The following is a 26,684-nucleotide window of genomic DNA, read 5'->3' as shown; positions in this document are numbered from 1 at the left end:
CATTTAGATCCCTGTAAGTCCCAGGTTGGCCATGGGGTTAGTTTGTTTGTCCCATGTACAGAGGCCTTATACTCATAGAGTGCAGCCAGGGTTCGAGTCGGATATGCGGCTCCTTTTCTGCAAGTCATTCCCACTCTCTTGGCCCCTGGTTTCTGAATCTATCCACTGTCCTATCTAAATAAAGTCATAAAAAAGCCACACTAAAAAAGTCTCAGTAAGTAGAAAAGAATCCCACTGTCTGTGGTCATTTCCAGTTTTCTATATAATTAGCACCCAGCTAATCTTCCTGCTAGATCAGAAAAAGGAGTAAGATGCTGCAGATCAAACTAAAGTAATAATAAAGCAAAATCAAACATCATAGTGGAGAAGTATACCTTACCATGACAGTCCAGTTCAACTTTGTCTAATATGTGACATAAGAGATGGTTAAGTGTGATCTACAAGGACATTAAATCATAGTCCTATTTAAACAGCCACCACTCTGTCTCTAAAATCTTAAGGTTGGACAACTAATCCTGTTCACCCAGAGAAAGCAATGCATGGAGCCTTGTTAAGAGACTGTTTTCAGCAGAGGGACAGTAGTTGGTACTAGGAAATTGCTCATCAAATGTATAACAACAATCTTGTTCCAGATCCATTTTTGAGCTGCAGTCACCGAGCGACCTAAATCAATATTTTTATAAAAACAATTTATACGCAACAACTCTGCAGGTTCCCTCAACTCATTGAAAATGGAAGCATATAAAAACTAGTTACTACCTAACAGGCAAAATAAAGCATCTCAGCAGATATTAGCTTCTAATTGAATGAAGCATCTTCCATAGTTCCAAGGAAAAAAGGGACTTAAGAACATCAATTGTAGCCTGTAGTATTTCAAACAGGCCAACCTTAGGTCCCAGGTAAGGTCCAGTCAATAGACACCAGGTAAGGTCCAGTCAATAGACACCAGGTAAGGTCCAGTCAATAGACACCAGGTAAGGTCCAGTCAATAGACACCAGGTAAGGTCCAGTCAATAGACACCAGGTAAGGTCCAGTCAATAGACACCAGGTAAGGTCCAGTCAATAGACACCAGGTAAGGTCCAGTCAATAGACACCAACAAGAGCAGGAAACTCAGCAGCTCAACTCATTCACCTTTGAAGACTTTGCAAACATTTCCAACATCCCATCTCAAGGAGCCGGCTCAACAAGAGCTCAAAAGCAATTTCGACTGTCAATTTCTTTTTTTGTTCAGAGCCAATCCACAATGGACATATATGCTGTTTTCTTTACCGTCCCCACGCCAGGAAACACTTTCTCAAATGTCAAGCTGCTTCTGTAAAAACACATGAACTCAAAGAATTTGTCTTCCTCTTCTCTCTGCCTCAGTGACTTTAATTTGTGGCAGTAAAGATGTTTTTTCTTGTTTTTTTTATCTCTTAAATTTCCTTGTTAACAAATGCATAACATTTCTGAAAACAACACATCCTTTTAGGACGTTTGCCTTAGTGTATATGTAGTTTGAGAGTGCAAAATACTGGGAGGAGAAAATGTATAAAGAAGTGAAGTTTGTACACGTATTGTGATTTACCAAGCGTGGTAAAAATGGTGGTGATTATAACGGTGTCTGAATTTAACACCTTTGAAAGGAAAGTGTTAATCCAGGAGCCCAGTGTTACGCACAACAGGCTTCAGTTAGGAGGAGACACAGGCTCAATGAAAGAAGGCAAATGACGTGCATTTACTTTTTATTTTGCTTCAATAATAGTTAAAGAGAAACACCATGATTAAACTGATATATCTGAACAATCACAGACTCTGCATTCTAAAGAATTTCAACATTGACATTTATGACTTTCTATTTTCCCCTCCCTCTTTTTGCCAACAATACATTTTAAATTGAGGATTTCCTTTTTCTCCGATTGCTCGTCTCTCTAGTTCTCTCCTAACAGCCCCGTGCTGCTACGCTGTAGGACGCTTGGATTGGGAGACATCACTACTGCTTGTACTCACGTCTTCGATACCTCTTTGCCAGAGCATTTATGTTCGATCCGACACAGCGCTGAACACATTCTGTTCCTAGCACATCCAGCGCAATGTTTGACAATTCATTCAAATGATGGACGTAAGAAAAAAGGGGGCATGTTTAATGCTGAGGTTTTCTTTTAAATCAAATGTTCTTTGTGTTATATTCAGCTTCATCTGCAATAACTCCAAAATACTGGACGTTTATTAGCCTCTCCCACTAATACCTATTTTACGCTTGCAGTCATCCTGCTTTCCATCCAAACTCTCTGTGACGTAAATCAGGGGAACATGTAAAAGCCTGACTTAAATAATACCACCTCCACAAGATTTCACCTATTATCATCCATGCAAATATTCTTAGTAAATCACCGGCAAAATGCCTAATGACAAGCTGTATTGCTCAGGTTCTTTTGGAGTGAACATGTAATTCAGTAGTCTTTCATTGGAATCTTAGTAAATCAGGCCCTATGTGTCCTTGGACAAGTCACTGAGCCCCGAGTTGTTCCTAAAGGTGTGTGTGAGACTGTAACTTGTAGGATAAAAAAAACTTAATAAATAAATTCAATTTGTTATTTGCCTACTTTTTTATATTTATAGTGGCCATAAAAACGTATTTTGTCTTTTTAGACTGTGTCATTTCAGTACAAATGTACTTTTGAGTTGATGAGTTTCCAGAGCAAATCCTCCGTCTCCATGTTAACAATGAGCCAAGCTTTCTCAAGGTCAGGCTCTGTGTGGGCTCCTTTAACCACTCTTATTCCACAGAGCAGGGCTATTAGAATATTTACTGCCTTTCCTCTTGCATTGAAGTGAGTGATGCAGCTTATGCAGAGGAGCCTGAGCGGCTTAATTGCTCATGTCAGGCCAACTCTGTGTACAAGCCAGAGACAGGCTCACCCCACCTTCATGCTCCCTACTCCCATCGCTCATATCTTCCGTGGATTGTATCTGTCTGCTGAGTTGTTAATTTCCTGGTTTCCATCCAGAGACAGCCTTAATGTCCTCTGTAAGTATTCTCCCGTTAGCTGCCTAATGTTTCTGATTAATGTGGCGGTGGATCCTCCTGGACGTTTATGATACTTTGTGAATCAGAATGATGGGGGAGGGTGTAATTCACAGAGACAGTCCTACCCTCTTTCCAACACAACACATCCTGCAGGGAAGGCATGTGAGGGGTTAAAGAGGGTGCTAATTAATTGATTTTGTCTTTGCATGTTAAAGTATTGATTTGGAGATATGTCGGCTAACAACATGGCACAGCAGGAAGGTGTAAGCCTGTCAGGGTAATGTGCCGTGATGTCTGGAAGTCAGCTGACGTGTTTTCCATAATTGTTTTTCTTTGATTTTTTGGGACTAGATCAAAGAAATGCAAACTGGCATTTCATTTCCTCGTCATGGGACAAACTGTCCCAGAGCTGTATGTTAATAAATCCCACAAATACTTTTCCTTTAGCAAATAAGGATAACCTGACTTCCCGAAGCTTTTTGTTAATGTTGCAGGAAAAATAAGACAGCTAGAATATACATATTTGTCAGCTAATCCGTATTATTGATCATTCATATCAGTGTTAGATATGGAGCAAAGTCAGGTGTTATCTTGCCGGAAACCTAATGCTTGTGCGGACAGAAAAGTCTGAGACGAAGGGGCTGTCAAAGGCCCTTTACTATCAGCAGACTGGGTGCAGTGAGAGAGAAAGAGCTGAACAATGAGGGCTGATAAGGAGCAGGGACTTCTCTGACATCTTTATCAGTTCAAATATACTTGCACGCTGGGCGCCCATGATGAACCCCAGTCTGCTCCATTACAGAACATAGCCAGCAGAGCAGCATCGCCCTTGTAGAAATATTACAATGTAGTGTTGTGCATAGTGTTCAAGCAGGTTTGGCTGTGCACTCTTTATTGGCTGTAATAACATAGAGCAAATACCACTGCAGCCTGTAAAGGACCTGCACTGTGCTTATTCACTAGACACCTAATAGGTTTCTACAAGCTGTTTGCAGCAAGTTTTTTTTATATTTCTTTCAAAGTTTTTTTTGTTATTTTGTGGAGCTCAGGTCAGTAAACAGAAATGAAGTTCACTACTTTAATCAAATTGCTGTTAAATTTAATAGATTTTAAGTAAACAAAATAGTATAATGTGGTTTATGCATTTCCTGCTGACTTATTTAATCAAATTGTTCAAAACAAATAGAAATTTCAGATTCTTGGTTGTTATGAATGTGAACTGCAGACTTTACGCCTATAAATAAGTGGCCTAGCCACAATGACGTTTTTTTGCTGCTGGTTTGAGTCCTGCCTTTTGGCTGTCTTAGCGTTTGTGTTTTGGAGCAGGAAGTGAACTTCAGACGTGGCACCGGAGAGGAGTGAGTTGCTGGGCCAAGTTATCAAAGCTGTACAGTCTGTGCTCATGGCTTATTCATTAGTGAGTGACTTAGTAAGTTATCCATTGTTTGTTTATTCGGTAGACTAAAAATCTAAGAGGGCTTGTGGAACTTAGTGAACTGGCTGCTTGGGTCGATAACGCTGTGTTGTGATATAAATTATCAAGCTATAAATAAAGAATTAAGTACAGTCTGGTTAAAAAATAATATTCTGAATAATTCATTTCTTGATCGGCACACGCTGTGCAAGGGGTAATTTTTTTGGGGTTATTCATAACAGGGCTGATCTGACTAATGGGCAGGCATGCTGTTTGTCAGGACCTTACTGGGTTGACCAAAGTCAGTGCAAGACAGCATTCAGCTTTGTCGACAGCCACCAATGTGCTTCAAGTCTCATCATCATTACGTCATGTTACTGAGGCTACATCCATCTTTATGTACAGTGTATGTGTAAAATGAAAAGTGCTGAGATTCACAGATCTGTAAATTTTGAGTGTCTCGTCCAAAAACTCAACGGACAAGAAAGACAATGAAACTAGCTTAACCTGCTTCCTGATTTGTGAAACAAACTCAACATTGAATGAGGGCCAGCTGACAATGACTGAGCAGCTGTTGAAACTATTTGAATTGAAAATAAAAGTTGATTGAGAAATCTGTGTTATTTTATTTGGGCTAGGCTAACTAGCTTCCACCTTCTATGTGTAATGATTATCGTAGCTTGCTGGCCTTCACTTTTATCTCCAAAGTGAAAAGCTCCAGTTCAATAAATTGAAATTCCTCAAAGGAACATCTTTAATGAATAATGGTACATAATCAATGTGGGCTTAATGGAAAAAGAAGAAGAAAAGAGTCCTTTCACACCTCAGTTGGCCCTCGTGTCAGTCAACTTCTGAAAGGGAAAAAAAAGTATAAGTAAATATAAACAACTGATCAGCTGCAGTTTCAACAAATCTGTCTAAAAAATGTTAATCCTATTGATGTTTTTTAAAATTATTTCCTTTCAAAAATGTGGAAATTAATGATGCTTTTATGAAGCAAGAGAATGAACAATGAGGAAAACATCTTTATCTCCCTGTACTACGGACAACAAAGTTGCAAAAATGATAATTTAAATATAATGTTTCTTGTGTTGAATTTGTACACTCAATGTTCTTCTCTATATTCTGTTTCTGAAGGGACAGTTTACAGAGAAGTTGCTGCTCAACATGTCTAAATGGTTGTTTAAAATCGGACATTGTGAGCAAACATACAACAGTTGTGTGCAGCTTCACACTATACCACATGTTCTGGCACTGAAGCGACAGTACGGTGTGTAAAATCAATGCAGCAAATCTCCTGAATTTGCTTTTACAAGCCTTCCAAATTTAGTTTCCACAGAAGTCTGCTGCTGGCCTCACTTTGGACGTGATGTGAAATAGAAGGAGCTCCCACAAAGCTACGGAATCTGTCACACACATAATTCTCCGTACTCACAGAGGATATCCTGCTGCAGCCTCATGATGAATGGTTGTTTATGGTTTTATCTCGCTGTGGAGAAATAACTTGGAAGTAGAAAAAAAGATATTTCCCAAACCCATCTAATTCCATCTGGTTCCAGCCATGTTAGTCTGCTATATGATGGGATCAGTAGGATTGACAAAGTGCCCAAAAAACAGAGCATCTCTGTTTAAGACATGCCGATTAAATGCCTCTATCAGTGTGTGTGTGTGTGTGTGTGTGTGTGTGTCAATGTTGGATATCCCTCCTCCTCTTCTTTGGCTCTATGTGTATTTATATATAGTGTGTTTTTGTAGTGATTCCACGGCTATAACATAAGGCTTTTAAAGAGAGAAGAAGAAATAGAGGATCCTGGACATGAACCAAGCTCTGGTATGAGTAAATAAAAGAAACATAGGGAAGGCTTCAAAGAGATGGAGCCAAAGCAACAAGGACTTGTGTCTTTTGATAGGAACAAAATTGGCCCACTCCATTTATAAAGCAATTTATGAAACAGATGGCTCTGAATTTGGTCATTTTATCAAGAGACAACTGCCCTCCTCTCCCTTGTATCCATCTGTATGTTCTTCTTTTAGCTGTAGGCAGAAGTATAACAGAGGAACAGAGCACGACCTGTTTTCCCTCAGGTTCAAACATGTCCTCACTGCCCTCCTCCCTGCTTTACCCAGATATAGGACCTTTCATCTTGTTCAAAGTAGTTACAGCAATACTGTATCAGTGCAGGGTGTAAAGCCTTATAATCAAGTTGGAGGGCCCGGCCTTCAGTGTACGCTGCACGCTGTAATTCACGGTGTGCTGATGTACTGCAGCTGTCAGAAGAGCTCAACTTAAATTCTACCTCTAATAATCCGTCCCTCTCTTCTCTCGTAGGTCTCAGACAGGTGCGACTACGTTTTTGTGAACGGCAAAGAGATGAAGGGCAAGGTGAGGATGATGGTGAACTTCACCTACGGCTACCTGAGCGCTCAGCTGGAGCTCAACGTGTGGATCCCACGGCTCCCCCTTCAGATTGAGGTGTCTGACACTGAGCTGAGTCAGATCAAAGGCTGGAGGGTCCCCATCATGGCGACAAGTCAGAGGTACATCACTGCATGTGTCTGTCAGTCAGAGGCGAATGTGTCACTCTGATCTGCTCTCATATTTAGAATTTGGTTTAATCTATGAGACTTTTTGACAAAGGAGATGTCACATTTTCCACAGACTTGGTGAGGGGGTATTTTATAGCTTATTCAGCTTTCTTTGGATTTGTCAGTATGAGATTAAAGCTACTAACAGGTTTCTTTAAATGGTTTAAAAACAGCCCAAATTAAATAATTCGGCCTCTCTATGGCCTAGAAAAGCAAACAAAACATATCCACAAACATATATTATTCCACAGGTGTTATTGAGAGGAAGCGATTTTGAGCAGACAGAAACAGCCTATGTTTGTGTTTCCCCCGGAAAGTAGCATCATAACTGCATCAGTTAACTAAAAAAAAGACAACACCAGAAACGCTTAAGGTATGTCTCAAACTACTGGTGCTCAATACAGGGTATACTTTAAAAAAAAAAAAAAAAAAAAAAGGTGGAGAGAAAACCTAAAAGCAATAAACACTGACATAAAATCCAGGTCCAGGCACTTAGGATGATTTCATTTATATGGGCTAGAGACACTGGAATACACCTGTCATCATTTGTCTCTCTCAAACTTTGCTAAGTGTGCTGCTGCCTGTCTTGGCCAGGACACTGTTGAAAAAGAGGTTATTTTAATCTCAAACAGTGTTTCCTGGTTTTCCCTGACAATGGCTCTGCCCTTCAGGACTTTCCTGTGTGGCTCTTATAAAAGCTCATGATCACAGTCCTGTGCACACTTGTTTCAGCGGCAGTCGCGCTCAGCCTTTTTTTTTTTCCAGCCGATGTATTCGATTTCAATCATGGCAGCTTTAGATAAGATAATGACGAGAGGTGTGACTGAACACCACAGCAGCCGTCTCCACCTGACATCAGTGCTGACAGTTCTGATAACAGAATGGCTGACCTGAGCAATACGGCTTGTCATTAGGACTGGCTTAAGGTTGCCTGCCATTACACTTCGTAGTGGTGTGTAGGACAGGACATTATTAGAGCTGTCTGGAGGTCAGACCTTTCCCTGAGGGCATCATCACTAACAGCACCTCTGCCAACGCCACTGTGCTGCACGTCTTTGAAACTGTTGAAATCTATCAGTTGATGGAGCAGCCATCAGCCTACCTGCAGTAATTACTCGGGAAAAGTGGTAAGGTTGGACTTGGACTTGGAGTTGTCCCACGCATCAGTGTGGCTGCTCTAATTATCTCTGCTCCTCTCTTATTTTGAGTGACAGAGGTACAGCGTTCAACTAATACCGAGGCTCGTTCGAGGATGCTGCTGGTACGCCTTTATCAGCCGGGACAGCTAAGTGCTGTTGTCATTGTAGACGCCAGAACCAGAGCCGAGGGGCCGCAGAGAGCTGTGTTTCTCCCTCTCTCTGTTTATCAGGGGATAACAGGCGTGACCTTGCAAAGTTTCCTTTTGGTGAGAACTGGCATTGTTCCAGTGTTCAGAATCCAGCAAGGAGCCGAGCTACAGAGCAACCAAAGGCAGTGTCGGACCCTTCTCCGTTAACCAGGCTCGCAAGTCTCAGCCACACAGTAACAGAAGAGAAAGATGAGAACTAAAATGACGTTAGGCCCTGTGAGTGGGATAGTTGCAGAAGCACTGTTCAAACGGATTTTTGACATTGCTTGTATGGCTCAACTCTTCCGTAAGCCCTGTTAAAATAAGGAAGCGATAAGTCTTTGTAGACAGAAACTTAAGGTGTAGCAATCAGACATGCAACACTCCTTTAACACATCTTTCAAGATATTGAGAGTGAGTATTTTCTATTCTTGTTTTAGAGCATTTCAAAAATTCTTAGCAGTATGAAAATTCAAATTTGAATATGTATACACTAAAATAATGTACGACATCAGATTCAACTGTGATGTAAAACAAAGAGCTGTACTTAAAAGATAGATAGATAGATAGATAGATAGATAGATAGATAGATAGATAGATAGATAGATAGATAGATAGATAGATAGATAGATAGATAGATAGATAGATAGATAGATAGATAGATAGATAGATAGATAGATAGATAGATAGATAGATAGATAGATAGATATGTTATTGATCCCGAGGGAAATTCAATTCAATCAGCTGTTGTCAGATAGAACCGCGTCTGTATATAGATGCAACGCTTCCTATTTCAGTCCAAATGACCTTTGTTATGTTGTTGTAGTGGAAACTAAAATGAAGCAAAATGCCAAAACAAATACAGCACACACGGCTCACAACAGACACACACACACACACACACACACATTAATATGCAGTAGCTCTCAGTCAGAACTGTGAATGAAAGTGAATGAGGCAGAAGAATTGCTTTGTGAAGCCGGTAGTTCTCTGCATGGAGTCTGATTTGTTCATTAGATTAACCTTAGATTAGATTTGGAGATAGTTACACAAGCTCACTGACATATAAGATTCATACCAGAGCGTGAATTGGTCTGACTTCACTTATCAGCTTGTTTTTCTCTGAATCCATTACACCTGGCTAATATTGGCGATGTAAATGTCTACTGTATATAAACACACATGCCGTTACATACTCTCGAACAGAAGTGCCCTTTGTCAATTCACTGGCTGGTGACCGTCAGACAACACATTCTGTTTGTGCCAGAAACCCTCACAAAACAATTCTAAAGTATTTAACCAAAGCAATCAGCGGTGAGAAACTTTCAATTACTGCCATGTGAATAATTGGAAGATGTTGACTGAAATCACTGGCAGGTGGTTTGTCCTCTGCATTCAATATGTAAATGAGCTGAGAGATGTCGAGACGGTGTAAAGCAGGGATTTATCAAAAGAGAACAAACATTTAAAGAAAAAATTAATGTTTGATCAAAAAGCCATGTATCACAAACCCTGTTATTCTGTTGAAATTGAGTATATTTGAGAAAGTGCTACATTTTATGCAGCTCAAAGTTCTTTTGTTTATACATGAATAGAGAGGGTGGCCTTTAATTAGCTATTGTGGACTCAGGTAATGGTGAGAGCGAGAGAGACAGCGAGCAAGAGATCCATCATGCATTTCATTATTACAAAGATAATATTAACCAAACGGACTCAAATAACCCCGTTCTAGTCTTGAAATGTGATGCAATGTTCCTCCTCCGCATAGGGAATGATATAAAAGTCATAAGTGGGGGAGTTAGCATTTATGAATATGCATAAATGTGTCATGTAGGGCATGCTTAGGCACAGCTGATCTGCTGTTTTAAACAAGATAGTGTTTGAAATGTAACTGTTAAGAAACAATTCAAGAGTAAACAGCAGATTTATAACATGATCAACAGAAGTCTACAAATCCTTTCATCCCAATGATTAGACACAAGACTGACATACATTCACTCATCTTTCCTGCAGTCCCTTCTGAAACTACAATACATCCAACACTTTCCTCATTCATGAATTTCAGTTGTCTGTTTTAATGCGGGCCACATGGATTAAGGTACCAAATCTGATCCTCTGTGCACCGACATGCTAACATGTCAACAAACCCCTTCAAGGCAGAATAAGCATCAGTATTAGGAGCCCTATAAACACATTCTTCTTTTGCAAGTGAATGGTTCATGGACAGTCACTCTTTCCTCTGCAAAGAAAGCGTTATTCAGTCATGTTTTCATCTCTTTAATTTTAATACGTACATTGAAAATGTAACCTTTTCTGGAATCAAGCTTTAGCAATAATCACAGATGTTTTTGTTTTTAAGCAAATGTTATTTTTTAATCTAATTTTTTTAAATATTGTGAGAATAAAGCCTCTTTCACAGATGCACATCCTGAAATTGTTTGATGTTTTTAAGATGAGCTGCATGTGTGAACATTTAAAGGGAAATTTCAAAATTATGTTTGTACCTTTATTCTGGAGACAGGGCAGTGGATAGAGTCAGAAACCATGGAGAGAGACAGTGGGGAACAACATGTGGGAAAGGGGCCGGGGTGAGCTAATGTGAATGCAGGTCATATTCACTGCTACTTAGACAGCCAAGTGATTACGTCATTCACATTGAGCACATGTATGCTCCTTTTTTCTTTTTTACTGCTCACCTACTGCTCACCTCAGTTGAGTTCCACTGATGTGTTTGTCTTTAGTAAACATCCTTTTACATGTTTTAGAGTTAATAATCACAGGATTTCACATAGGATTACTGAATACTCCTCTTCCTCCTGCACTCCTACTACCCAGCTCTGCCACCTAAACTAAATGGATTATTATGGGTTGTAGAAAGTCCTCAGACACAGATAATCTGCTGCTGTAAAGTGCATGTATGAAAGGACAGCTCCTGAAAATACCTGAGCCAGAATGTCCTGAAATTATCTAGAAAATGTCTGAACTTCCTGCAGAAATAACATCATTAAAGTAAAGACAGGTACACGGCAAAGAGAAATATAAATCAGTCACACATTACAGCTGAGGGCTCATTGTGTCCATCTAGTATGCAATTAAAGTTTCACATGAACTTAGAGAACTATTATGTGGGTCGGTCTTCAGTCAAATATGTTGTTACCATGGACAGCCGCACAATCCCAATGAGTTTAGACTGTGAGACTTGTAATGATTTTAACTTGGGTTAGTGTTACAGTTGTTAATTTTTAATGTTTCCTGCAAATGTTGTAGAGTGTAGAGGGAGAACAAAATGACCCAATTTGTATTTCGGCACCACAGTTCAGGCATTATTAAAAATGAATTTATAACAAATGAGACGAACCCAGCCCATGTGTTTAATTAGGTATGTTATCCCTTGGCTGGAATCTTTTGGTGCCCTTGAACCTTGGTGAATCCTTTTTTGATCCTAGAATATCCACACTCAAATAACTCCTTCTGTGAATGGCTGTCATTCAGTTGCATGTGAAATCGGTCCTTGCCAGAGAAGGTTTTAAGCCCTTAACTCCAAATCTCACTGTGCTCTCAGCTTTTCTCTGGAGCGTGCAGCAGCTAACATCTTTATTCCCACGGCTTCGCAAGCAGTCAGATTTCTCATGGGATTCAGACAGAAAGAGACAACCCGAGCGGATAAACGCAAGAAAAACAGTTTAAGAGATTAATTTATTCTCCTCGCCCCTTTATCATGATCGTAACCCTTTGCTAGTGTTTGTGTGGGAAGAGAGAGACAGGGAGGGAGAGGCAGAGGAACAAATGTGGATGGCTTCTGTACCAGAAAGGCGAGTGTTAGTCTCCACTACAGGAAGCGATTAATAGTTTTGTTGACTAAGCACTTTTTGGTTTGCAAGTGTCCCAAATGTGCCCCAGTGTTAGACTGAAGAGCTGTAACAGCATTTATTTTCCCAGATCAACTGTTCAAACATTAGCCATAAAGTTGTTTGTGAAAGCAAAAAAAAAATCATATATGGGCAAAATCAAATGATGTTGCAGCTGTACTGTAACCATTTAGACGGAGTTTGTCATACTCAGAGCAATTTTTGTGTTGAGGAATAGCTGAGCCTCTGTTGGCCAATTTGTTGCCTAAAGTAATAACATTAGATTTGCTGGCAGCAGAGCAATCAGCAAGACTATTTAGCAAAGCAGTAAGGGGGGAAAAGGCACGTTGAAATCCAGACTGTGTGATTTGAATTGGTGAAAGAGAGACACTGAAAGAGATAAACGAAGGCCATACGCTAGATTGATCCTCAGCTGAATCAACAGCACTGCATCATAAAATAAGCTTGTCAGTTATACATACAAGTACTGTACGAGTTACACTGCTGTGTGTGCGTGTGGGTTTAATTAAACGGGTGCTGTCAAAACTATAACCCTGCTGTGATTACTTTAAATTCGACATTTTTCTAAATAAAATAATAACCATGTACATAAAAGGATTTCTACTGTATGTAAAAAGTTGACATTAGGCTGATGAGAAAAAAAAAACATCTTAAGTTAAAAGTTTTTGTTAATTCAAAGATGATTTATTCAAATGGTAAATTGAGATTTCACTGGTTGGCTTAAACACAATAACACTATGCTTGAAATACACTCAAATCATTTTTCTTATATAGTTTCAACACTTTTAGTATCTAGCTGATGTTTTGATTGGTCCAGGACAAATACTTAATGCTCCTACATTCAACCTTTGGTGGATTGGAGAAACTTGCAAACACAAAGTACTACTGGAGCTGTAAAGAATGTAAGTACTTAAAGGTACTGGAGCATACAATTTACTATTGAACAGATTAGCATTTTGATTTCATAACCAGAGGAGGAAAACAACGAATACTAGAGTTTGTCTCACCATGAGGGGAATTTGACTGTTGAAATTGTCATGGCAATCCAGCAAATTATCTTGAGACTTTTCACATGAAGGCACAAAATGTTAACCTCATTCGGTAGAGAGACAAAAAAGGATCCCTTTAAAGCTAAGGATTCATCTGTGTCCATGCATATCTGCACAATGTTCCAGAGCATATCATCACATTCCTCCTGGAAAGTCCAGTAACTGGTAAAGACATTTTTTATCTGAGGCCATAGTAGTGAATCAACATTCTTCCAACATGGCTGAACAAGTTTAAAGTTGTGTCTGTTTGTCTTCTTTTTATTTTCAGGTCCACAAGGGAAAGTGAGGATGAGGATGATGAAGACAGACGAGGACGAAGCTGCACTCTACAGTACCAACACGCCATGGTTCGAGTCCTGACCCATTTTGTTGCTGAGTCAGCTGATCCTCGAGGTCAGACCAGCTTCATGCTGGGGTCTGATTGGCAAGTAGACATCACAGAGCTGGTGTGGGACTTCCTGAAGGTGGAGGACCCCCAGACTGCACAGCTACTTGACAGGAAGATACTGGTGGGACTCGACATGGGGATGACCACGATTCAGGTAGGCTACATGTTAGCTTAAAAGAAGCAAGAATTTTTTTTTTTTTGTAGCGTTTAGTTCAATAAAAGAATAGCTTCAGATTTTTAACAGCTACGATCTTATTGTCACTGTTCTGCAAGTCTGACAACATCACTGACATTAGGTATATGGAAGCAACAGGAAAACCGATTCAAACAAACCCTGGTTAATCGAAATGACTTTGCAAGACAGGTGAACAAAGGCAAGATATAAACGAACAACCTGTACCTCATGCGAGCATCCATCACCGTTTACAACTTGCCTCTTGCTTCATCTTCTAAACTTATTTCTTAAGACGGTCATCTTGTTATCCTGTGCTCTGAGCTAGTTTAGCTCACTTTAATGTTTCATCTTCAAATAATCTATCTTAATTATTGCCTTTTGTTGATTTCCTGACTACTTGTGCTTCTCGCCCATTGGACTTTATTGTATCAATTTGGCCACATTACCAAATTACTTTCATTTGTTATATGCTTTTGTGTGTGATGGAAATGAATGATACAACTACAAAAATAAGCCCAAGCAATTGTTCCCAGAAAACCAAATATCATGGAAGGCTGTGGTAGGTGACCATTATCTCTCGTGTGTTTATGATTTTATTCCAAAGGCTTGTTCAATTGGGCTATTGTAATATTATAGTTATCCCATTGCATCCTAGATGAAAACCAAATTTCCCATGAATCTGTGGCTTCCTGTCCCTCTTTATCAATGCTCAGTGAGCAGCCAACAGAGGATTCGTGAAAAGCTCCTGATAACAGTAAATCTGCATTAAGTCATTCTCCCACCTGCCGTCCTGAGAATCTCTTAAAGCTGCAGTCACATTTGTGTTGCTGCTTCCATTTTTACACATTTCAGTCATTGTACTTGTGTGTCCCAGAATCTGAGGTTGAACAATGTAAAATGGAGAGCTGAGATCATTGAGGGTTGCCAATGGTTTTGGAAAAGGGCTGTTTTGGTAATTAGAGAATATAATAGGGTTATTATTCTAATGGGCTCAAAGATAATATTGTAATCACCAAATTTAGGACAAATAAACGTTTTATATTAACTTGAATGTACATTTTGCTCACTGCCTCTTCACTGTGGTACTTTAACATTATCATGTCCCAGGGAATAAACAACATGCCACTGTCTTCCTTTTGTGTAGTGCAGACAGATCCTTTCTGATGTGTCTATGGTGTGGTGTATATCCTACGCCTCAGCCCTTTAGTTTGTCAGACACTTCAGGCTCACTGGATGGATATCAGCCTTCCAATGACATTTGTGTGAGTAGGATCTGCTCCCTGGAGTTGAGGTCTCCTCTGTCAGTTGGCACCCTCAAAACCGGGTTTCACCTTCATAAAAAAACATCAACACTCTAAGAAAGCACGCACAAACCAGAAACATGTCAAGGGCAAGGATCTGACAGCTGTGACTGCTCATGCCCAATGTAACACCGACTAATGCATATTGTAAGAAGAAGTCAAATAAAGATATAAATGCTGACAAAGTAGAACATATATCTCTTACCATTCATGAGAAAAGAAGTAAGACTTCCTGCTTCTGTTTTGGGGTTAAATTTAGTCTTTTCTTTGGATTACCAGCAGAAATAGAGTCAGGAAGTATGAGGGTTGAATGGCAGCTATAGAGTTGTTGTTTGATCTACACAGCCTGAGAAAAGAGATAAAATAAAAAGTAGCTTCTGTGCATCATTTTGCATATTGCGAAGGGCCTCGTGAGCCTTTTATGTTAGATGAAACAGTTGGAGAGACATTTTCTTAAATCACCTAAAACTCTCGCTAATCCGCTTTTTTCATGTCTATGACATCTTCACTGCTAAGTGCTCATTGATGTGATGTTTTTGCATTCCACTTGCCAGGAATCACTTGTCAATCAAGTTTCGTGGTCAGTTGAGACTTATTCCTGCTCTTTTTTTTTTCTTTTTTTCTTTTTTTTTTGTGTATGAAGCTTCTGTGGGTAGTTTTTTTTTTTTTTTTCTCAGTTCATCTATGGTGTTGTTGTTTCTGATTTCTCCTGGGAAACTCCTGACGAAGCCTTGCGTTTTATAGAAGGAAATAAAAAAAAAACAGGCTACACAATAGGTGGAGTCAGTATTGATCACAGCCTAATGTCTCAGGCTATTTCTTGACAATCACAAATTGTAAGGAAAAATTGTGGAATAATTCCTTTTTTCATCCTTTCCTTTTCTCTATTTTCTCTTGCTCCTCTTAGGTCTTGTCTCCTTTGTCAGACTCAATCCTTGCAGAGAAGACTATTACAGTGGTGGATGACAAAGTGACCATCACTGAGTTGGGGGTCCAACTGGTGGCAGGCCTCTCCATGAGCCTGCAGCTCAGTCCAGGGAGCAACAGAGCCATCCTGGCTACCACCACCACTCAAGAGATCTTGCAGAGCCCAAAACAGGTCAGGATACTAAGTATATAAGCAGACCATAAAAGATGAGTAAATTCAATGCCACATTCCTCAAGCCACCATTAAATACATATTCTTGTTTTATCTTCTCTAAGGATGATTTTCTTGTGTTTTGTCCTTTCTTATGGTAAACCTATAGGGCTATAGTTTCATTATCCACAATTATCTGACATTTCATTGACAACATATTTATAGATCATTGACTACAAAACTATAAGTTTAATCAATAATGAGGACATTCCTGAATTGCAGCCCTGCAGATGAAAGACTATAAAAGTAATTATTTCTGAAAAATGATTGAGCCATTTCTGATAAATAGGGAGAATTATTTTAAACAGTTGTTATTATTTCCTAGCATATTATTTCCAAGAATTATTCTTCAGTAGTTTCATAGCAACTGAACTGCTGTAATTTAATGAAATCAAAACTGGGCATCCTGCAGCCTTGGTTCTTGAGCTTTCAAAACGAAAGAACATACTTTCAGATTCTATTTTAAGATCCCAGGGCCAAAGAAAGTCATGCATGTGCTCAAGCACATGTGTCTATTTGTTTGTTTTGAACCATCACTTATGCACTTAACTACAAGACTTGATGCCAGAGTGTGACAGAATATGTTTCCTTGGGCGGCTAATAGAAACTGGAGAATAATCTCAGAACATATTACAGCAACAAAACAGCTGTGTCCCAAAATATGACTCACAGCCCAAACATATTTCATCCCAACTTCTCTCATAGTGGCCTCTTTGATCTGTGCGTCAAGGCCTCTCACAAGACCTCTGAACTGTTCCTTTACATCCCTCTTCTCCCTCTTCCTCCAAGTAAGCAGGATAAAAAAGGCCATTTATCTGCCCTATCTCCTCACGCAGTGTGAAGATAAGTATGTAGTTCTGCTCTCTAGTCCCCTGGTGCCAGTAATTAGGGAGCGTTGACAGACCACTGAGAGGATCTACTTGTGTGCCTTGGAGATTTGTCCTTCTGCGACATTTAACGGCAAACTGTGAAACTGTAGTAGGAGAGGGCTTAAAGAAGCCTATGTGTGACAAATCCTCATTGCATGTACAATGTATAATGTTACTGTTTGATCTCTTTAGGCTATCTTTTAATCTGCATCCCCCTTAGCTTTTCAAGAATTGTTGCTGAGTTAGTTTGACCTTGCAGTTCTGTCAGCTTGTATTCCACTCACTGCAACAATTACAAACTTCCCTATATATGGCTGTCTGTTGTTTAACGACAAACAAAACATTATGCAAATAACCATTATATGAGAGTATATCCCAGTAGCAACATGCTAGGGGATATTACTTGAACAGCATCTGGTTAACTACCCTGCAAAGAATACTTATTATTTACACAGAACAACAGTTAGAACTGTTCCAGTCTGATGCAGCGAGATGCTTTATTTTTGCTCTCTTCCACTGTCTATTTATATTCTCTCCCACTCTCTGTCTGCATGTTGTATATGTGTTTACACAGGAGGCCTTGATCAGCGCCTGGCTTCAGTTCAGCGACGGCTCTGTGGCTCCTCTCGACCTGTACAATCCTGACTTCTTCATCCTGACAGCCACCTCCCTTGATGAGGAAGTTGTGACAGTGCAGCAGAACCCCTCTTGGAAATGGCCTGTCATTGTGACCGAGGCAGAGGGCCAAGGCCTGCTGGTCAGGGTGGAAATGACGGTGTGCGAGGTCTGCCAGAAGTTTAAGCGCCGCAGTATCCTGGCAGCGGGGAACTGTAACGTCAGGGTAAAATTTGGCCATAGTGACAGCTCGAGGGGAGGGAGCAGCGACTACAGCCCAGACGGAGATGAAATGGAGAACAGAGGTAGGCTCCCCCCCTCCCAAGATAGAACCGGCCTTGAAAACCACTACTATGGCAGCTCCATCTCAGACATGGAGGATGGGGTTTTGAGGCGAGCCACTACCACTAGAAGCGCGATAATGCGTCGACCAAAGGAGGATAAACTTTCAGATGGAAGCCAGAACGTGCCAGTCGACTTTGCCGACTTCCCCGCACAAGTGGACCTGCCCCGAGGTCGCAATATGGAGGATGATCTCATGCAGACTACACGTGGGCTGACAGATCTGGAGATCGGCATGTACGCCCTGCTTGGTGTCTTCTGCCTGGCCATCCTGGTCTTTCTCATCAATTGCATCTCCTATACCCTGAAGTACCGCCACAAGGAGCTGTCGATTGAGGGCCAGGAGAACATGAACCATGCCCACGACTGGGTCTGGCTTGGAAACGAGGCAGAGCTTTTGGAGAGTCAGATAAGCCTGTCTCCCCAGCAGGAGGAGCAGACCTCCATGATGGACTCCAGCAGTGGGCTTGAAGAAGGCAGCCACTTGCTGAATGGAGGTTCAGCACAGAAGAACGTCCAGGGCCAAGTGCATCGAGCAGCGGAAACAGCTTGCATAACCAAGGACAGCAAAGGAGACTCACCCACCACCAAAAGGAAGCGAGTCAAGTTCACCACATTCACCACCATCCCCTCGGACAATAGCTACCCCACTGTGAACACACTGACTGGAAGTTGCAGTCAGGACATTAAATGGGTGTGCCAAGACGTGGAGCTGGGAGACTCCAAGGAGTTGCGCAATTACATGGAAAGGTTAAATGACAGTGCTTTAAAAGAGGTGGCATAATGTACTGCGTGCACTTGAAACAAACTCACCCTTATGCCTTTCAGAAGAAAATGGGTCTGAACAGAAACCGGGCCCTCATTAGATGAAAGAGGAGAACATTTACTTCAGAATCACCCCAAACTGCCAAAGGGTCATTACACTTAAGAGGATTGTCATTAATACACAAGTAACTGATGACGAATCCTTGACAAAAAAAAATATATGTCATTGAATGAGCTTGTCAGAGGGGTTCTTTTGTTTATCAGATGATTACCTTTTTATCCTCATTTTATTACTACAGGGTTTAAGTAGAATTGAGTAATGAGGAGTGATCTGCAGAAACTATGAATTGGGATAATCAGACGACGTGTAGATTCCAAAAACAGACAAAAACTTGACAAGATAGATGTTCTGAATGTGTGTGCACATTAAATGGTTTTGAAAGTTTTGTAAAACTTTGAATATTCATTTCCTACGACAGGTCATTATTCTGCAGAAGATTTCAGAAAAGGTCAAAATAACGCCGAGAGCTAGTCCTGCATGTCATGGGGAAAAAAAAGTCACAACCTTGTGGTTCATTCTCATCCTCTTAACACGGCAGAAGACCTGTTATGTATATACTGAACAGTCTCCAAAGCATTGTATTGTTGCTCTGTATATTGTATTTTCATAACATTTAAGAAATACACAACAATGTCAAGAGCGTGTGCTAGCTTTTATTGACCACCAGCATCACAATACCTTTCATTTACTCAAAAGATAAGGGGAGATGGAGATTGTTGCTGAAGAGGGAAAACCAATTACACATTCATCTTTGTAACAACAAATTGAAAGAGATCTCATTTTAGCCGAACACTGCTACACCATCTGGCCACTTGAAGGTCTCATTGGTGGAAGGAGGCAGTGACCTTTCATGAAATAGAATTATAGATAATGGACGCAGTAAGCGTGACATATATTACGTTCTATATATAACTCACTGGTTTTTAAACCCATTTTTCTGTGGCCTGGAGTTCTGTATTTAGGTATCAGCCATGTTGGTTTTCTTGAGTCAAAAATTAACATATTTGGAAAAGAGGGTGTCTCAAGAAAGGAGGAAGGGGTTCCCATTAAATGGCAAAAGTTGTCAAAGGTACATGGTCTATGCCCCATGACTAACCACATATATTGAACAAAAAGTTTACAATCAATACCCCCAAGAATAACATTCTAATGTTTTTGTTGGGTTAAGAAAGATGATTGGTCACCTACTAAAGAGCAAGTAGAAGGTGCCCAACTGTCTTCTTTACGGTGAAAAAATAAATGCAATCCTTCTTCCTGCACTGGCCTCCATAAGAATATTAGGGAACAGTCAGCAAGTTACTAAGCTATGGTGATTAAGGAAAAGATCTCCAAAAGGGACCAATAACACAAAAAAGGGAGAACGGTTGATCTCATTGGCTTTTAACTGATGAAACACCAAGCAGACATTAGTAGTTTCTACATGCCAGTAGTTTCTACGTGCCACTGGCTATGCATCTTATTATGTGTAACTATAGGCTTTACTATCATAAAAATACACAGGTTCTTTAAAAAAAATCAACACAATGCCATTGCCAAAAGAGAAATAGTTAGACACTTGTTCCAGGCTATAAAGGGGCATATTTCTGCTGTTTGACTTTTTAAATTGTGCCTAATGAGACTCACTTTGGGAGCCAACCTCAAGTGGCAACTGGAGGAACTGCAGTTTTTGTAGCATTCACATTTTTCACAGGCTTCATTTCTCAGCCCTGGAGGTTGCTGCTTAGTTAATAGTCTCATCTCCTCTATTAGAGCACAGTACCCTAACATGACAGGCAGTGTGTGTGTAAGGACCTTCAGTGGGCAGCATGGTAATGTGACATTTCCCACTGCCACCCCCCAGTTTAAAGATTTGTGAGCTTTGAAGAAAATGCCAATTAAGATCTCATTAACCTCTGTCCCATAGCCTTCAGGAAAAGAGAAAGTATACTGATGGAAAAACTGGGATGAAATGTGCACTCTGTCTCTGTGAACATGTGGATACAAAGGGGTATAATTACAGTCAAGGTGGGAAATGTTTCCTTTTGGAAATGGATATTTTATTATTCAGATAATTGCACAAACAATAATCATCTCTAAAAACCTCCCAAACAAAAGCAGTCGGCTGAAAAATTGCATTTTGCTCAGTGAACATTATTATGATCACAGTTGTGTTGGCTGATTACGTGTTTTTTTTAATATTATTATTATTATTTTCCGAAAAGCGTAGAAATGTTCACATTATGTTGACTGTTGCTGTGGTGTGGTTCAGATTGTAAATCAGCTATGCACACAATATTAGTTCAGAAGAAGGGAGCTGAGATACTTGAGCAAATGGAAGCAATACCTTGAGTGTAATTAAGGATGCCATTTAGATTAGCTCAGTTGTGTCAATAGTCAGCACTGAATGGAACCCCTCCAGACACCAGCGTGAAAATTCACTGGCTTTTCTACTGTTATTTAATTAGTTCAGGCAGCTTGTTGATTGATCCCTTCTACATCTGTGATGCTACTGTTGAACATGTGTGTGCTGAGCCAGGACAATGAATAGATGCCCACAAAAAAGAACAAATGAAGGTCAGACTGAAAGACAAGAAACCATGATAGGTCTTATGAAGGACTTTAAGAAGTTAGTGTTTTAGGTACGTTGTGATTGTCATTGAAAATGAAATTAAAAATATATCAGACATAAGGTTCATTTCAACAGATATTAAGCTAAGCTTAACATGAAGACTGAAAAAAAGGGAAACGGCTCTGAGTCCATTAACAACATTGTGCTGATTAACAACTTGAGTTTCTCGGCACTTCCCACCAGCCCTTATTGTTACCAGGACACTTTCCTCAGTAATGACTGTTAGGTCTGTTTTAAATAGCTCTCTATTGTTCAAAAGAATATTACCAAAAAAACATAAAAAGACCACGTGAAGGAAATGTGCCTTGTATTAGCATTGGCTCCAGACTTGAAAACTATATAAACTAGGCCTACTTGAAAAGACAAATCAGATTATTTTCACCTTTGTTATTTACAAAACTAATACGATATCCTGCACCTTGATTTTTATTGGTTAAGCAAGTAAGAAGAGAAATATATGACAGCTGCGTAGCTGTGTTTCAAAAGTAGAAATAAGGATGAGTAACTGCAAGGTTTTCTATTGATAATGGGCACTGTCAACAAAAATGACCCAAAAGAAACAAATGAACAAAAGTGTTCCAATGATTGATTTGGTTTGGAAGGTGCTGGAATTTTTCTTTTGTCAACATATAGTTACTATCTACAATATAAGGTTGCGACATCTTGACAAGTGAGGTTACAGCAGAGATTACATCTATTTTGCCAAGTAAACACTGATTACTAAACAGAGTCTATGTTGCTGACATGATGACACACTAAGATGTGCATCCGTAACTGTAATATATTATGAGAAAGCTAACTAGCGTTAGCTCTCAAGACCAGCCTGTGCATGAGGGGTTAACAATCAGATGCAGACACCATTTAATGTTTTTCTTTCTTTTCTTTTAATTTGTTCAACACATGTCAAAATACATAATGTTCAGAAAAAAAAGAAAAACTGTTCACAATCTAAACCATGTTTGGAAAGACACTATTAAACGTCTGTAAGGGAGAGCGGGGTAATTAATAATAATAATAATAATTTACACTTTATTAATCCCACGAGGGGAAATTCGGTTTACACTCTGTCTAACACACACATAGGCCGAGATACACACTCATGCACAAACAGGGTTCTAGTGACATGCATTAATGGAGAGGTCTCAGAGTGAGGGGGCTGCCCACAGCGAGCGCTCCAGAGCAGTTTTGGGGTTCGGTGCCTTGCTCAGGGGCACCTCGGCAGTGCTCAGGAAATGGACTGGCACCTCTCCAGCTACCAGACCAGTTTCCGGACTTGGTCCGTGCCGGGACTTGAACCGGCAACCCTCCGGTTCCCAACCCAAGTCCCTACAGACTGAGCTACTGCCGCCCCAAATTAGTGTCCATTTTTACTTTAAGTGCCTTTCAAGCAAGGGGATTACAGTCATGCATGCAACTTAAATATCTACATATAGTTTAGGATGTTGAGCATCCCTGATAACAATTTCTTTGGATTTCATATCAACTGTTTGAGAAATGTAGCTTTCGAAAAAAAAGTGGTTCAGTGGCACAACTTGCCCCAAGTAGGGTAAGTTGTGCTATTCGAGAGAATTCAGTGGGGTAAATTGTGCCATTGATAACTGAAGTAAAAAAGCAAGAACAATTGAAAACAAATTGTTTATTCAGCATTTATGAAATATTTACATTAAATCAATAATGTTTATATAAAAAAAAACTTTGTTTGAACAAGGCCAAGCACCACATGAACACATAAAATTTGGGCGACTGTGCTCAGTGTGTAGAGTCATCGTCTCTCAACCGGACGGCCGAGGGTTTGATCCCCAGCTCCTGCGAGCAACATGTCCGATGTGTCCTTGTAATGGGCAAGACACTTAACCCTGAATTGCTCCCCCTGCTCTGTCAGGGTGTATGCAGTTTACTGCTCCTGTGATCGAACGCTAATTCCCACGGGGACAAATAGAGTTTCGAAAAAAAAAAAATAATAAAAATAAAATAAAGATGGCAAAATGAGCACCTAACGATTTCTGCACACAACTGGACATATATAATGTAAATTTGTGCTCTCTTCTGGCTGAAACAGCAAGCTTTTATGGTGCAGGTAGTTTTTTGAGCACATCAATTCTGGGGATGACTCCCTCATAATTTTCTCTAAATGTGAAGATGGGCTTCCCATCAACAGACCTCTTACAAATATGCTTCAGAAACTTGACACTGATCTCGTCACCTTCAACATTCTCCATCAGTTCAACGTAGTTGTTGATCGATTTCTTACCGGCAAACTTCACAATGACAAAGTCACCAGCAGAGAAGTCGCCATCATCATTATCATCATGACCATGGACATCCGAACTCTCAAATTCAATTTTTGAAATTCAGTGAAATCGGAAAGTCACTATCTTCTGAGATACTGGAGAGCATTTCTTTTTGGGTTTGGTTGGTTTTGACCATTTCAGAACTTCCTTCTTATTTCCCCCCCTTTTTTTCTTTTCAGCCGGTTTCTTTCAGTCTTCTCCTGGTGGAGCTTTCTACTGAGCTCATATACACTGCTGTTTTCTTCTTGGGTTTGGTTTGATTTTCAAGTTTCAGAGCCCTTTTCTTCTCTCTCTCATTCTTTTTATTTTCCTGTTCAGCCTTTTTATCTTTTTTTTTCTTTGTGAGCCACTGGCACAACTTACCCTAGCCTTTTGGCCCAAATTACCCCAACCCCACCATTTATACAAAACATTTGTTTTCCAAAAAACCACTCCTTGGTGGAGAAATGGGCACATGTAAATTTACAGTAGCTTTATTTGTTGATTTTAATATCTTGAACACTAGCTAAAAAATACTGCACCACATTGCTCAATGTTTTAGGGGTCCAGGTCTGACTTTTCTCCACACATGTTGGGTCCAGCCAGGATGGCAAAGTTCAGGCTGTGTATGTTTGGAGAACTACAACAAAAGACTCTTTATCCCAGCATGCCTTGCAGGTACTCCCAGAATGCTTTGCCACACCTAACACAGAGGTGTGAAGTCTGGGAGGTATAAAGCCGGCCATGTCTCATTGTTCTGCCTCTTTCAAACGTCGTCTGGCGACGTCCGAGGATACCCAACTCTGTTCCTGTTTCCAGCACGCTTCCCTTTTGTTTAAACTTTTGGCGCGCAGCTGATCCAAGGCCTTGAAGCACACCGACGTCCTAATTTCCGAGCCTAGATCATCCACGTGAACGCATCTCAGAAGTATAGCGTTCTATTTCTCCCGTATCAAAACGGTATTGAGAGAGACTGTAAGGATTACGTCTCGTTCCGTCCTTTAAAGAAAGGACACCCACGGAGATCACCTCGCTCGACGGAGGACACGACGGCCCTGCTCAACCCCCTTTGGACACACACCGCCATCTCCAAACAACTGCAGAAAGGCCGCTCCAGAACCTCTTTTCTTCCTTTCATCAACCGTGGACGAAACGGTTTCAAGTGAGGCTTAGCTAAGTCTGGGCAGTTAGATATAGAGAGTGTGTTTAATAACTGAGTTATTATAGTGAAACGGTGATAATATTTGCTTGGTGTTTGACCACTGTGTCTTAGATTTTACCAGAGTAAAATCTCCTTTGTTCTCTTTGTTTGACCGCTGTGTCTTAGATTTTACCAGAGTAAAATCTCTTTTGTTTCCTTTACTTGTGCCGCTGTGTCCCGCGTGTTATCTGTGAGCTCCCACGTCATAACCGGGTAATAGACTCACTATCAGAAAGACTAGTGTGAACGCCGTCTGATACAAATCCGGCCACTTGCTTCTGGTACGTGGCGTAAACTGTGCTCTGAGTTGTGGTGAGCTCCAGTCCGAGATTGAGCTGTCGAGGTGCGTTGTTTTCTCTCGCTCTCTCGCCTTTACACACACACCTTTCGGTAGACACACACACATAGATCTGTGGCTTTCCAGACGCTGCAGAAACGTAGATCACGTTCTGTGTCCGCCATCACGTGACCACGCGTGGTCGTTGCCATTTTGATCTGTCTCTGTCTGTCTGTCCCTCCCCCTCTCTCTTTCTCTCTCTCACACACACACACACACACACATGTGCCACGCTTGTTTGTTTTGTTTGTTACTTGTAGTTTGGCTTATGATGGTTATTTGTTTGATTGGGTTTCATTGATTTACTTGATGTTGCTTTGTTAAATAAATTCTATTATATCTTAAAAAGTCGTTGTTTGTGATCACTGTGAATTTGCTTTGTGACTTAGGCTGGGTGAAAGGGCTTTGTGTTCGGATTTCACACCTTCAATTAAATACAGATTATTAATTATTAATGATATTGGTATTTAATTAAATAATTTGAGACTGATATTGGTAATATTTTGGTTGTTCCCTGTTTACAGGGTGGTGCCCCGAGGTTTATTAAACGCAGTTTAATAACAATTATTGATTTAGATTAATAATTAAATAAACTTAATTATTAATTTATTTTGACAATCAAATTTTACGTCATAAAACCCAACATAACCGTTGGTCAGGTATTCGCTCCTGAAAATTCCCAACATAATGGTGCAGCCCGTGTGAGGTCCTTAATAAACCAGCTTTGTTACATTGTTTGTTCACAGTGATCCAAACTTTTAATCCTAAAGTGATTCTTCTAAAAGAAATTCTTTTCTTTGGGAGATTACTTTTTGTTGTTGTTTTTTTTTAAGCAGAGCAAACATCAAGTTGTGTGTTAGTTGTGCTGTTGCGTGTTGATGAGTGAGTAGTTTAATAATTTTTTTGTGCTTATTGTTGTTGGAGACAACAAGTTAGCCATTTGTTCAGTCAGGAGTGTAACTTTAAAATTGTTACAGAGCCAGCTGCCTGAGAGGTGTGTCTTCCCCCAATCCTCAAAAGGACTTGAGGTGTGAATGCTCGCACCTAGCTGCCAGGACAGACTGCACTGATCCGGTTCAGAACCATAGATCAGAATTGCCTCCTGCTGACTTTTACCTTGCAGCTTTGAAAACAGTAAATCCACTAAGGTATTCTGTTTTACCACATTAAGATGTCTACCAAGACTTCTTGTGAGCCAGGAGCTAAGACTCCTTTTGGATCAGACCACCACACATCACCAAAAGAAACTGTTGCTGGTCTGACACAGCTCTCCTTAGAGGGGATTGCCAACCTGAACAGCTATTTCATTAGCATTTGTAAGGACACCTTGAGAAAGGTAGGTGACCAGGCCAACCC

At 40.3% G+C, this 26,684-nt stretch overlaps 1 protein-coding gene across 1 annotated transcript in view; it reads left to right on the top strand.

Moving 5' to 3' along the window:
- LOC306841594 (transmembrane protein 132C) overlaps nucleotides 1-19,554 on the top strand; it is a 152,748-nt gene extending 133,194 nt beyond the window's left edge. Inside the window, exons 6-9 of the mRNA XM_079371537.1 lie at nucleotides 6,757-6,965; nucleotides 13,527-13,800; nucleotides 16,030-16,221; nucleotides 17,704-19,554. Of these exons, the coding sequence (XP_079227663.1) occupies nucleotides 6,757-6,965; nucleotides 13,527-13,800; nucleotides 16,030-16,221; nucleotides 17,704-18,870 (1,842 nt within the window). The 3' untranslated portion in view covers nucleotides 18,871-19,554. The remainder of the gene's footprint in view (nucleotides 1-6,756; nucleotides 6,966-13,526; nucleotides 13,801-16,029; nucleotides 16,222-17,703) is intronic.
- Nucleotides 19,555-26,684: the final 7,130 nt, after the last annotated feature.

The sequence above is a fragment of the Symphodus melops genome, assembly GCF_947650265.1.
Source record: "Symphodus melops genome assembly, chromosome: 1".
Classification (NCBI taxonomy): domain Eukaryota; kingdom Metazoa; phylum Chordata; class Actinopteri; order Labriformes; family Labridae; genus Symphodus; species Symphodus melops.
Note: the sequence above shows the minus strand (reverse complement) of the source record. Positions and strands in the feature narration are given on the sequence as shown.